This window comes from Aulonocara sp. 'chitande type north' Nkhata Bay, linkage group LG6, assembly GCF_057382095.1.
Source record: "Aulonocara sp. 'chitande type north' Nkhata Bay isolate Kocher_YH1m ecotype deep benthic linkage group LG6, A_spYH_male_GT1.1, whole genome shotgun sequence".
NCBI lineage: Eukaryota > Metazoa > Chordata > Actinopteri > Cichliformes > Cichlidae > Aulonocara > Aulonocara sp. 'chitande type north' Nkhata Bay.
The window spans coordinates 37,751,970-37,766,229 of record NC_141349.1 but is presented as its reverse complement, the minus strand read 5'-3'; the positions used below and the strand labels follow the sequence as shown (position 1 = coordinate 37,766,229).

Genomic DNA, 14,260 nt, shown 5'->3' with positions numbered 1-14,260 from the left:
GCTGTTGATTCTTTTATGATTCTAGAAGTAGTGAGATGAGAGTGAGAGCAATAAATGCAAAAAATATTCAGAGAAAACTGATTTCAGAGATGCTTCAACAAAGCAAGTCATAGAAGAAATAGTAGTAGTAGTATTGGATAAAGAGAGACAGGAACAATGCAGGGGGGAAACTGAGATGTGAATGAACTAGAGTCTGTTTTGTGAAATCCTACATGACAGCAGCACATTTTGCTCCTTGTGTTATTACTGATACATTGGGTTCATGTTTTATCACTGCCTTGGATCTGAAACACTTGCAAGCTGCTTGTGGGTAACTGGATGATCTCGTGCTGTGTTTCTTCATTGAATAGCCCCTTTTTAACATTCATGGATTCATTGAAGTGACTTATCACATTATCTTCTACCCATGACTGAAGCTGGAATAATACAGTTATTTCAACCCTTTCAAAACTTTCCCTTTAAAGTTACTGAGATAAAATCATGAAATCAATTTACTGTACTCTCTATTTTTCTCTGTTTGTCAGAACTAAGCTTCTGAACAGTTTTCTGTCTTATCAGACTCTTTCACGCTGTTACTTTTATTTTTCTCCCTCTGGATGTTCAGGATTTCTTATTTTGTGAAACAGTCCAAGTGGTGAAGTATGGTTAGATATGACCTTACAGGTCACCTTCAGATGTTTTTAAGACTATCTTTAAACATTAGTTGGGAGACCACGTGTACACTGAAATATTTGCTTGGAATGATTCTTGATTTTCATTGAGATGTTAGGAAAACCCTTCTTTAAGATGTATACAGTAGCTTGTAAACTTTGATTCTATATTTTACTGCTAAATAGATTTGAAATACTAGAAATGAATCACTGTCACATATATCCCCTCTGTTGAATATTGCTTGCCTAATAGTATAATCTAAAAACGGTAGTCAAACAGTAAATAGTACTTTGATAATGTTTCCATTAAATTGTTTTAGAGAGGCGTTGACATATTCTTCACAATAATTTTGGAGGATGTTTGAGGGTATTTTAAGTCCTTTATTTGAGCAAAACTGTCCTTTGTCACTGATCCTGTTCACAACTTTTGTGTACAGACTTTCTATTTGCAGGCAAGTAGAGCAAGGTTTCTGGTTTGGTGGCCTCAGGATCTCCTCTCTGTAGGATTAAAATATAACAAAAACAAGTCTGAGGCCATGGTTCTCAGCCAGAAATGGGTAATGCACCTAGAAGGATGAGTTGTTACCCCAAGAGTGGAGTCAGAGACTGACAGACTGATTGTTGTAGTGTCAGCACTGACGTGGCTGCTGTACAGATCTGTTTGTTGTGAAGAGTGACTTGAGCATGAAAGGAAAGCTGCCAGCTTACCAGACAATCTATGTTCCTACTCTCACCTATGGCCATGAGTTTCCTCTGGGCTCAGACTATGAGATTGGTTGAGGAGCTCAGCCAGAAAGGGGTCATAGTAGAGCAGCTACTTCTCAGTATCCAAAGGATCCAGCTAAAGTGGTTCAGGGATCTGACTAGGATGCCTACTGGGCACCTACTAGGTGAAGTGTTTCAGGCATATCCTAACAGAGAGACACCCCAGGGCAATCACAGGACGTGTTGAAAATTATACCTGTCACTTGGCCCTCCAAAATCTAACTCAAAATTTAAAAGCTACTGCCAGTGCACTTAATATTGGCAACCATGATTTTCTATTTTCAATAAAAAGGCACAATAAATGTATTAACAAAGCATTTACAGATGCTCATTTACACTAGAACTAAAGTAAATTAAAGTAAATATACCATATAAAATAGGCAACTGACAAAGAAGAGAATCGTGTCTTTGTGTTTACCAATATAAATCAATTAAAACATATTTTGCATATAAAGAATCCTAAACACATTTGTTCTGCCTCAGCACTATCTCTGATATGGGTTAAGCCAGAAATTATCCTCAACATCACAGGAAAGCGAAGCTAGCCAGAGGGGGAAACGTTATTAAACAAGTGTACTGACCGATGGCCCTTTTATCTATCTAGTGTGAGGTTCTGATTGGTAATCAACCAATTTTGAGTCTGAGTTTTCCACCTGGGAAACTGCTATGACACCATACACAATATTGAATCCCTGTGGTTCCTGAATGAGAACATGGTACAGCCAGTGATGTAAACCCATTTCCACATGGACACACGAACTCTAGACAGTGTCAAGAGAATTAGGTCAGGACATTGCACCTTCTTGCATGCAGTGCTTAACAGGAGTTAGTCTGCTTCAGATGCTGCCCATTACTGGAAGTGCTCTATTTGATTTAGACCTGCGTAGAGCCTGCAAGGAGCAAGCAAATGCATGCAGTGATTCACCTATTCTCATATGCAGTACAATCATATATTACACAGACTTTCTACTAAGGGGCTGATGGCAAAACTGTCTAATATCTGATCTGATAAGGTTGGACACTTGCTTTTTTACACGCAGCTACATTCTGTAATATCTTGAAAAAGGTCAGGGCACAAGTGCATTTGTGAAAATGCACTTACATAGGAATTCATGAGAAGAGATTTTAACAAAAACTATAACTAAACCTAAGTCATACGCAAAAAAAGGAAGTTATAATGTGTAGGATACTGGTCTTGACAAAATACAATTCTGTAGACTATGCTACCCTGTCTCTACATGTTTTTTTTTCAGTCTTTCACTAAAAAGAGGATTTTTTTTCACATAGGTATATAATGGAAATTCTGAACATACTTACTATACATAGACACACACACTCAGGATTGTGGTCACCTCAATTAAAAAAAACAATGTAAGTAAATGAGATTTTTTTTACAGTTACCAGTTTTATTCTTATTCTAAATTGTAAATGTAGCAGCACACACCATACAACATCGAATTTCATTAACATTCTCCGTCATGATTATCAGGATGTATAATCAACTACCACAGTTTTCCAAAGGTTTAACTTTGTGTCATCAGCGACAAGCCAAGCAAAGCACTGCTTTTACTTCTCTTTGTAGTGAAAATCGATTCTCACAGTTTACATCCCCCTATCCCTCTGCCTCCTCAATTCCTCCCTAACTCCCCCCAAACTACAATCTTATCTCCACCTGTCCTTTCTAATCTCTGCTTCTTTTAAACAGGCTTCCTTCTCCACAGTTGAAATGGAACAGCCTTCTATTGTATACATTACAAAGAAACATTTTATGTCCCTCTGGTGTGCAACCTAATGTACAGTTTTGGAGACCTGGCTTTGCTTTAAGGTTGCTGTGTTTTTGCTCTATTTTGTGGCTGACCTCTCTTTTTTTGGTGTTTTGTGAGATTTCACTGAGCTGCAATATCAGCTCTGTGACACCCGCTATAAACACTCTAATCTTTTCATAAATCTACTGTGATTGGTTTTTGTAGGCTGTGCTTGATGGACACTTGCATTTAATAACAGCTCTTTATCTGTATTTCACTGCAAGCGATATAGCATTCAAGGCTGAAAAATGTAATACACATATGAAATAGTTCTTTGTTTGAAATCTTCATGTGCATTTTCCCCCAGAAAGAGGATTTCATCTGTGGAATTCATTCAGTTATATCCCCAGCTTGGAACAATAGGATAACTTCCTACCTCTTTTTCTTCCAATCCAGATGAAAGGATCAATATTTCAAAGATAGAGAATCACCAAACAGGGAAGACAACAAATTCTAAAATCTGAAATAAATAATATCTTCTTAGAAAACTCTATTGTGCTTCATGTACTTGCATTGACTTTATATTTCCCATCAGTTTCTTTGAATAATAGAGCTTCATCGGGACAAAGAATAGTGAAAATTCGTTCTTTTATATACAGGTCAATGGATACGGTCATGCTTCTGCTGCAATGCATCAGTTTATCTGAAAGAGGAGCATTTCTCTGCAGATACTTTATATCTCAGGGTTGATTGAATCAAACATGAGCAGAAGCAAAGAAGTGCCTGCTCTTGTGCAAAGAAACATCTGTTACAAGCATTTTTTCTGACTATTTTAATCTTCCTCAAGAGTCAAGAATCTTCCTCCAGAGTTGTTAAGTAATACTATTATCCCAAAGCAAACAGACTTCCATCTTACTTTGAATGTAGCATGAGCATACTTGGCAACTGAAGAAGTAGTATTCAAAATGGTTTACTTAAGCATTTATGACTAGTATTAATATTTTTTAAAATTATCACCACAGCAAATTCTCATTGTGTGAAAGTATGTTTTTATAACAAGAACTTGTTGAGAATGTGTCTTCAATGAAGCGTTTTTGGCAAAAATCCTGCAGATGAGTTTTTAACAGTGGAATTGGCCATGGTACATCAAAATTGTGACTGTTATATTTTATCACTGAATCATCTTCATTGAGGCAATACGATGATTGTGCAAATTTAATGTTGATATCCGGATTAGAGCTCATTATTTATTTGATTTCATATTTAAATTTATAATAATGTCATAGTACATGTTTTTTTTTAATTAATTTTATTTATTTTTTAATGTAAAACCCTAATCAGTTAAGAACGCAACACCTATAGTATTCAAGTATAAATGTGCGGTAAAGTAAAATTGCAAATATTTATTTCTCATTCATAGTTGTTCACTCAGAGGTAAAAGAGAAACTCAAAAGAATGACAGGGTATATATGTGTTGTCCTCAATTAAATATACTTTGTTACATATCTGCAATGAACTTTACTGGTTTCCTAATAAGGTGCATGAGACACATGGTGGCACTTTAAACTATATGGTTACCAGTTGTCCATCAGTCTGTCTGTGTATGGCATTATTCATGGCAGTGGACCCAGTGGGCATCAACCTGCCCTATTTCCATGGTTAGAGAGTTACCCAGGAGCAGATGGAGGAATCAAAGGCCATATTACACACACATTGCAATTATACTCACATACATATACACAGACACAGCAAGGTTTACATTATTTACAGATGCCCAGTAAGCATTAATTCATCTGGTTTTGCCAGCTTATTCATTATTTATCAAGCCATCTAACAGCACAACAATACATAAACAACCAACACACAAACACACATACATGCACATACACTGAACAAAAATATAAACGCAACACTTTTGTTTTTGCTCCCATTCCCCATGGGATGGACGTAGAGACCTAAAATTCATTCCAGATACACAATATAACCATCCCTCCCAAACAGTGGTCACAAATCAGTCCAAATGTGTGGTAGTGGGCACATCTGCTATATTGAGATAATCCATCCCACCTCACAGGTGTGCCACATCAGGATGCTGATCTGACATCATGAGTAGTGCACAGGTGTACCTCAGACTGCCCACAACAAAAGGCCACCCTGGAATGTGCAGTTTTTTGCGCTATTGGGGGTCTGGGGACCCAGAACCGGTCAGTATCTGGTGTGACCACCATTTGCCTCATGCAGTGCAACACATCGTCGCATGGAGTCTATCAGATTGTCAATTGTGGCCTGTGGAATGTTGGTCCACTCCACTTCAATGGCTGTGCGAGGTTGTTGGATATTCGTGGGAACTGGTACACGCTGTCGTATACGCCGGTCAAGCACATCCCGAACATGCTCAATGGGTGACATGTCCGGTGAGTATGCTGGCCATGCAAGAACTGGGACATTCTCAGCTGCCATCTGCCCTGAACAATGTGAACCATGATTCATCCGTGAAGCGCACACCTCTCCAACGTGCCAGATGCCATCGAATGTGAGCATTTGCCCACACAAGTCTGTTACGGCGACGAGCTGGAGTCAGGTCAAGACCCCGATGAGGACGACGGGCAATGCAGTTGAGCGTCCCTGAGACGGTTTCTGACAGTTTGTGCAGAAATTGTTTGGTTGTGCAAACCAATTGTTCCAGCAGCTGTCTGGGTGGCTGGTCTCAGACGATCTTGGAGGTGAACCTGCTGGATGTGGAGGTCCTGGGCTGGTGTGGTTACACGAGGTCTGCGGTTGTGAGGCCGGTTGGATGTGCTGCCATATTCTCTGAAATGCCTGTGGAGACGGCTTATGGTTGAGAAATGAACATTCAATGCACGGGCGACAGATCTGGTTGACATTCCTGCTGTCAGCATGCCAATTGCACGCTCCCTCATTGCTTGTGGCATCTGTGGCATTTTGCTGTGAGACAAAACTGCACATTCCAGGGTGGCCTTTTGTTGTGGGCAGTCTGAGGTACACCTGTGCACTACTCATGATGTCAGATCAGCATCCTGATGTGGCACACCTGTGAGGTGGGATGGATTATCTCAATATAGCAGATGTGCCCACTACCACACATTTGGACTGATTTGTGACCACTGTTTGGGAGGGATGGTTATATTGTGTATCTGGAATGAATTTTAGGTCTCTACGTCCATCCCATGGGGAATGGGAGCAAAAACAAAAGTGTTGCGTTTATATTTTTGTTCAGTGTACATGCACATACATGCACACTATACATATTTACATAACATAAACTACAATAACTATAAAATAGTTTTAAAAGAAAAGAAATTTGTAGTCATGTAACTATGTGACGAGTTCTTCAGAGATTCCATGTGGAAGCTGCTTGGTTCTGATTCTCCATATGGAAGCTCAAGATCTAAAATGCATTAAAATGTTTTTAGTGTGCGCTGTTTGAGACTTCATATTAACAATAGAATTAGAATAGGAGTCTAGTGTATGAGATTTACTGTACCACCATGTAGTTATCATGAGGAAACCTCATGTCTTGTCACAGGGCTGACTCTGGGAAGTGACAGGGTGTCAGCTTGGCTTTTTTGGTTGAGTGCCCTGGCTGTGTGGTAGGGCCAGAAGGCAGGAGGTTTGTGTGTTTTTGTGCAAGAGTAGGTGTATGAGATGGGGAACAGGAGGAAACACTTGACTGAGTGTAGAGCAAACACTGAAGGAGCAAAATATGAGATGTGACAGAAAATCTACTCAAACCACAGAAGTGTCAATTTAAGAGTTGTGGGTTTAACATTAAAAAGAGTGAAGAATGTCAGAGAAAGGGAGGATTGTGCCTTGTTGAGCTAAATGGTGTGTGTATGGGTGTGTGTTTGTGGGTATAAAATGTAGGACACAAAAATAAGAATGGATGCTTTAAGTCAAGCTTTTCTCTCAGGGTACCACTTCAAATGATATCCATAAAATGAAGAAGACAAACACAGGTATTGTATTGTGTTGTGCAGGAAGTGTTTAAAGGAGTGGCAACCAGCTAATGTTAGGTGGCTAATTAAGTATTCAGGCTGGCAAATGTTGTCTGGGATCGAAATATGCAGTCAAAAATAACTAAATCTGTCTGTTGAGCACTCGAATTATATTTTTCCATATGCCTTAGCTTGTTGACTAGTTAGGAAGACATGATGACATTGTTAATCAGCTCTAATTTAATATAATGATGCTTTGGGGTAATAAGTGTTTGAGGTGACAAAACAATTTTAAAAATTGTTAAGTAATAATATATTCTTAGGCTGAGTCACCATTATGAAACCTTCTAACCTCTGTTTTAGAGGTTATTTCTCCTATTTCTGGTGACAAATATAAGCAGCAATTTAGCATAGCATAGAAGAGCAGAGTTCTTTAAAGAGAAAATAGCTGAAGACGAAATTAAAATATCTTACAATATTTGATCTTTATTGTTGTTTTCAAAAACAACAAACTGAAAACTGACAGTGTTTGACACTGTAGATAAGTTTTACCTTGAAAACCTTCTACAGGAATTTCTAGAGAGGCACTCTATACTGCCTTTGGTTAGGATATGGTTAGCATTTTCAGCATGTCAATCTTTAATTTTTCCCCCTTGACTGAGTTTGACACTGTGGGAATAATAGTTTGAAATTCAACTTCACAGTTTTAAAGAAGTACAAAAGATGCATAAAGAAAGATGAAATACCTTCAATATAAAAAAGCCTAAAAGACATGCCTCAAGTTTCACAAAGTAAGACAGCATTATAAGCCCAAAACACATATAACGCTGGGCAAGGGAGGTATGGAAAGAAAGTGACAAATAGATGAGAAAACGTTTTTATTTAATCAAGGAATGCTATTGCTTCATTTTCAAGTATAAGTTGGAAAAGATTCACGTAATCAATCTTTTGGGATAAATATTTAGCACATTTGCACCGACCTGCATGCAGCCTGTTGCTATTACCCCTGTTTTTTTCCCCATTCTGTTATTTTTCATTATTTTGGATTGGGATTAATGAAGTATTCTGATTCTAATAAGAGATAAGAACCATTATTAGAAGACCAACACCTTTTTGTAATCCTGTTATTAGGGTAGGCAATAAACCTCAAGCTTGTTTTCAGTAAAAGTAATCATCCTCTCAAACTGAACTAACAGCAGTGGCTTCTATGTGCCACTGGCTGCGAGATGAGTGTTTGTTGCAGGCAGTGTGCTGCTGTACAACTTGTCTTAAAAAAACCCTCATCCTCTTTCAACTGTCTTCAGATATTCTCGGCACTTCACAACACACACAGACTCACCACATCAATAATCTGTAGCAAAGTGAGGCCGAGTTCGACCACAATGGGTGCAGAGTCGTTTTGGACTGGTCTCTCAAGTCGATTGTAGTTTACCATCAGATCACGATACAGCTTTCTCTGGTACACTCCACCATGACAAACTGCAGGGAATAAATTGAGAATTATAACCAAAATGAAGCAAGATAGTCACTCACTTTTTAACTTGTACAGATTTGCCCTATGGTAAAAGAGGAAAATGAACTAGCAAAGGAAACCAAAGGAACAATGGTGCAAGGAACTGATCAATTTAAATTCTGCTGTGCACATCCTTTTTCTTTTTCACTCAATCCAGTAACTTTATAAAACAATCAAACAGTTACTCCACCCATATTAAATCTAATCAGCACTGTTATTGCAGTTACAACCAACATTGTTCATGCAGTGTCAAATTCTGCAATAAATACTGATTAAGTCGCACTAAGGTGAATGTGATGAGCACATTAAATCATTGAACTTTAATTGTGTTGACTGTGTTTCCCTTTTTTCTCTCCTGTATTCATTATGCCTCATCAAGAGGTTTACACTGAACAATTACAAGTATTACAGCACAGTCCCTCAAGCAAAAGCAAGCCCAGGCAGCCACGAGGGTATCGCACATCCACAATGCTAAAATTCTTTTTTATCAGTGCTGCTGTCGTAATTTGAAATATAATTACTTTGAGTGGCGGTCAAAGCAGTGACTTTAACCAAGTTGCTGTTAAGGCCCTTTCACAGCAGGCAGGGTGAGCAGGGTAAGCAGAGTGATGATGGATGGTCAAATCGATGGAGCTGTCATGTCACACAGCTGTTGAGTCCACATTTCAAACAGTTTTTGTGTTCAAGTGTGACTCTGGTGGTTGCAGCTCTAAGTGTGTATCTGTTAGTGTAACCAGACAAAAACAAAAAACCCACTATTGTTATCAAACTAGTCTTTACAGTCAAAGCTTAAACTGAAGTAAACCTGTGTTGAACATTATTATATACTTGTTAGAATTTTTAATCTGAATCTCACAGTTCAGCTGTATTATTTAGAATATGTGAATATTTTGTGCTATAATGCCTTGCAGTGTTGCTTTTGAAAAAGACAGCAACTGATATAAATATAGAACAAGGGGGGATTTACACAATCAAGGCTCTGGTAAAACGAATGGAAGAGAGCCATAACTTTAGGTTCAGTGAACACCAAGACATAAAAATCTGATGAAAAAACTTTAATAATGTTTGGTGACTTTGGATTATGTCACAATGACATAAATTATACAGAGTACCAATATAATTACTGTTTCGGGCTCCTACCATAGCATTTGAATAAATGCCATGCAACATACAATGAAAATCCTGACTGTGTTCTTCCTATATTAACATGTAGAAATGTGTGCGCAACACAGATGTGAACATCAAGTGTATACTTTCTTCTCCAGAACAACAACACTGGCTTCCCATTTCAGCTGTTTTAAAGCTTCTGATTGGCTCTTTTGAGTTATTGGTGGAAGAATATATGGACTTCATATATTTTATTTTAGGATTCCTGGTTGGTTGCATATCTCTCACAGTCTCTCTGAGTTCCCCAAAACCTTAGAGCAGCAGCTTCTCTCATTAAAGGATGACATTAGATAATTTTCTAAACTTCTCTACTTCAGTGTCATTTTCAGTCACAGTTGAAAAGGTCTCAGTCTGCCTCTCCCCAGTGATCCATGTCCAAATTAGATGTTGTCTTAACATATTCCAGCAATTACCAAGTGACAGCCAAGACGTGAGTGCACCGACAATGACTGAGTGAATGACTAATTAGCTAATGAGGCAAAAATAAACAAAGGCATCTAGCTGTTCATTTGTGAGTGAGGGTGTTGGCGAGTGATAGGCCACTCCTAAATCTTGGGGTGACAGGAAATCTGCATAATGGCTGAAAGTGGCAGCCAGCAAAAATGTTGAGAGTCAGTAAAATGAAGTGAGCCAAGAAAAAAACAAGCTGAACAGTAAAGAGACCTGTCAAAGAGCCACTACAAATAATATACATCTCTAAATGGGTGTCAACATGGCAATTAATGAAATCTGTCTTGCTATAAACCTTCACAATAAGACAGAAATATCATGCGTATGTGTATGTGTGTACTTGCGATGTGTTATTGTACAGCAAACTTAAGAAAGCAGACTTCAGAAAAATAATGAAATGGTAATAGCTGCATGCCATCTACAAATTTAGAACATTTAGGACTGTTGCTTCTCCTTCAAGGAATGGGCATCCTGCAAACATGAAATCTCCACAACAAAACTATAGGTTCATATTTACATTATAAGAAAAACCCTGAAAAATGTTGTGTTAAAAAGCAACAAAGATCCTGAACATAGCACGAGCTAAATTGTGTGTTATAATTGGCTATAGTTTATTTAGCTGTAGCTGTTTGTAATTGTTTCTGTTTCCTGCACAACTGTAGTGAGAGCTTAGTTTGCACTAGCAGCAAAAAATCTTGTTCTCAGTGCCTGTTGGTCTGCCGTTTACCACCAATTCTGTTCATAATATTTATGGACAGAATTTCTAGGAACAGCTAAGGGTGGAGAGTTTGGTAGAGCTGCTACTCCTCCACATCAAAAGGAGCCATTTAAGGTGGTTTGAGCATCGGACCAAGATGCCTCCTAGGCACTTTCTAGGTAAAGTGTTTCAGTCATGTAATGGAGATCTAATCTCTCCAGAACACACTAGAGAGATTACTAGGCTGACTGGTTGACTAAAATACAAATAATGCTCACTTTAAGTTATGAAATGCCTCTTTGTTGTCCTTCTTTTTCTTCAAATACACAACTGCACATACAGTAAAACCTATAGTAAGATCTTAGAAATGCTTGATGTTGTACATGTGTTAATTATTGTAATCTAATAATGTTTACACTCTTTCTAGTGTTGCTGCAGCATACAAATCTAATTAATTATGTTAATTCTTAACATAGGGAGAATTAAAAGGCAGCAGTTTTCAAGGAGCGTAAAACGTCTATGTTGTATATTAACCTCCCTGAACTGCTACAAAGCTTTAGCTGAAGATTCAAAAAAGTCATGTTGTTCATTTTTCTCTATGGTAACTTCATAATTCCTTAAATATGTTTTTTTTAGTATCTTTACAGAATTACATTTTTAGATCTGATGTTTACTTCTATTATCACGATAAATCCAAAAATACAGTCCAAAAAAGTCGATCATTACCCACTGAGAGAACAATGCCAAAAAACACTTTGGAAAGAATATTAACTTAAAATAAGAAATATTTTAGGTTAGTTTTGCTTTTAAAAGCAAAAGCTAGGGAAATATTTTCTCATGTTCTGTGGGTGGTCTTATCCTCAATTTTTTTTTTTACACAAATAGCTACATCCTCAAAATATTCATCTTACCCTCAGGTCCTGCCACTGACATACAGGATTCTGCCCCAGTTTTCCATCGTCAAGTCATACTTCCATCACCCAGATTGCAACTGTAGCTCTTTTTCAGTTTTAATTAATTAATTCTGAACTGAATGATACAGATGCACAGGACATACCAGTACAGTGTAGTTAACGGCAATGAAAATATTTTTTTTCTTTTTTATTGTCTGGATTCTACAGCAGTAGACAGAAAGACAATTTAGTTTATAAGTGGTTCACCCTTGAAGTTGTATGCTGCCTTTAAAATACTACACATACTGGCATCTGTACTGTTGTCATTCTTCTTGGCAAAGAAAACAAATCATAATCTCTCAGTTACACACAAACCTGATGCATGTTGGACATTATTCATTTTCATGTACTTAAAATTAGGCTTAAAGTAACACAGCTGACAGTAGAACTGCTGGATCTACCTTATGAATGTAATATCTACATATTACATTCATAAGGTGGAAATCCAGCAATTAAGTACAGCATGTCATTTCCTAAAGTTTGCCCCAAAATCTATTCCTGTCATTGTGTCCAAAATCTTGTAATTGCCATAGCTGAACTGAAAACCACATATTCTTCGCTCCTTAAACGACACTAAAAACTTTGTTTTACAAACTGAAAATATATTGGGGGAAAAATGAAACTATACTTCCTGAAGCAAATTCTTATCTGGGTTTCTCATCTTACTGTACACCATATTGCTTTTGCCAGCCAAAGGGAAACCCTAACAGCTTTTGGCTTCCAGCAATAAAAGGGACACTTGAGGACAGCAGGCCAAAGACGGGCTTGAGCAGAGGAGAGTCAATCTTTAATGCCTGCAAAAGGTAGGTTGGTTTACACAGAGTAGTAAAAAGTGAAATTCACAGGACAATGAATAAAAGACCATTGTACCACTTTAAGTGTGACCGTCAGCGAGATTGCAATGAAAACAATCTGTTGTCAGTGTTTACAACAACCGACAGGGAAAATTGAACCTTGTTTAAAAAGCTGATAGCTGGTGGAATAAAGGCCCTCATACCAACTATCAGTGGTCCTTCTTGTGAGGTATGAGCTCTGCCCAGAAAATTGTCACTCGCATTTTGAGCCCTGACTTCTAAAACTTGTGCTCCCAAACTGCATTTCCATGTTATCAGACATTACATTTGTTTTTGGCATTGTACAAATAGGTTTGTATTCAATATATCTTTGTTCAAGTGGTTGCCTTTCTTCTGTCAGTTCTTGTCAGGCGACCAGTCACATATTAAATAGGGTGTTACTTGTCACTTCTGTGTAACCCAGAAAATAGACAATTAAATGTGGTTACTTTGTGAAAGTAAAAGGGTTTTCCTGCACCGAACAGTAAGTAAATACAAAACTAAGCAGTGAATAAAAAACAAAACCTAAAACTCATTAAAGTGAAAAATTATGCTTCCACATATTACTCTCCTACATCAAAGTTTTTTTTCCCTTTGAGTGGAATTTGTGGACCTTTGGAATTCTGTTGTAGTGATATTACACTTCCCTGCTAATGTATCTGAGCACTTACTTTAGTGGTATTGGGTCAATGTTGCCTCACAACAAGAAGGTCTTGGGTTCAAATCCACAGACTGGCTAGGGCCTTTCTGTGTGGACTTATGTGTTCCTCTGCAGCTTCCTCCAACAGTCCAAAGACATGTTTGGAGTTAGGCTAATTGGTGATTCTGAATTGGCTGTAGATGCAAGTATGAATATTTTCTGTTTTACTGTGTTAGCTACCTGATGAGGGTGTATCCTTCCTCTTGTACTTAACCATGAACTGGGTAAGTAGAAAATTTATGGAAGGATTTTATTATTTCCCAGAAGCATATTTTTGGTATAACTAAATATCTACATATCTAGCATATAACACATATGTAGATCAAACACAAACAGTTTTTCCTTGTTGGGTGTTTTATTTAATTTTACTTCAGTGTTTATTGTAGAAATACACATTAATATTGTACATTTTGCTGTGTGTGTTATTATAGTTTTCCTCTTAAATACTCCTACAGAGTTAGGATCACAACTGCAAGCACATGAAGGAATGTACATGAAAGCAGATACCATTCAACTAAAGAACAGATATCATGACAATTACCACACCACAAAGACAGATTAAATATTGATTAGTCTTGGCGAGTCTGAACATCGAGGAAGGCTGGCCAAGTTTAAAATCGAATCACATTAAAGCAGATGGTTTGCAAACATCTGCAAAAGATCAATACATATCCAGAATTTGAAAAGCAAGAAAGACAGCCCAACTGTGTCTGAGTGTTACAAGTAAGTTTCCTTGAGAATATGAAGTCACTTTGCTGGGAAGTGGAAATATGTTTTTAAGGAGGTTTTGCCATTGCTCTAGTCAATACAAAAACATGATTTAATAATTCC

General features: G+C 37.7%; 1 protein-coding gene across 1 annotated transcript in view; it reads right to left on the bottom strand.

The window, feature by feature from the left end:
- LOC147328449 (neuronal acetylcholine receptor subunit alpha-7-like) overlaps window positions 1–14,260 on the bottom strand; it is a 48,124-nt gene that overhangs the window by 30,937 nt on the left and 2,927 nt on the right. The window contains exon 2 of the mRNA XM_086296827.1: window positions 8,456–8,595. Coding sequence (XP_086152953.1) covers window positions 8,456–8,595 — 140 coding nt within the window. The remainder of the gene's footprint in view (window positions 1–8,455; window positions 8,596–14,260) is intronic.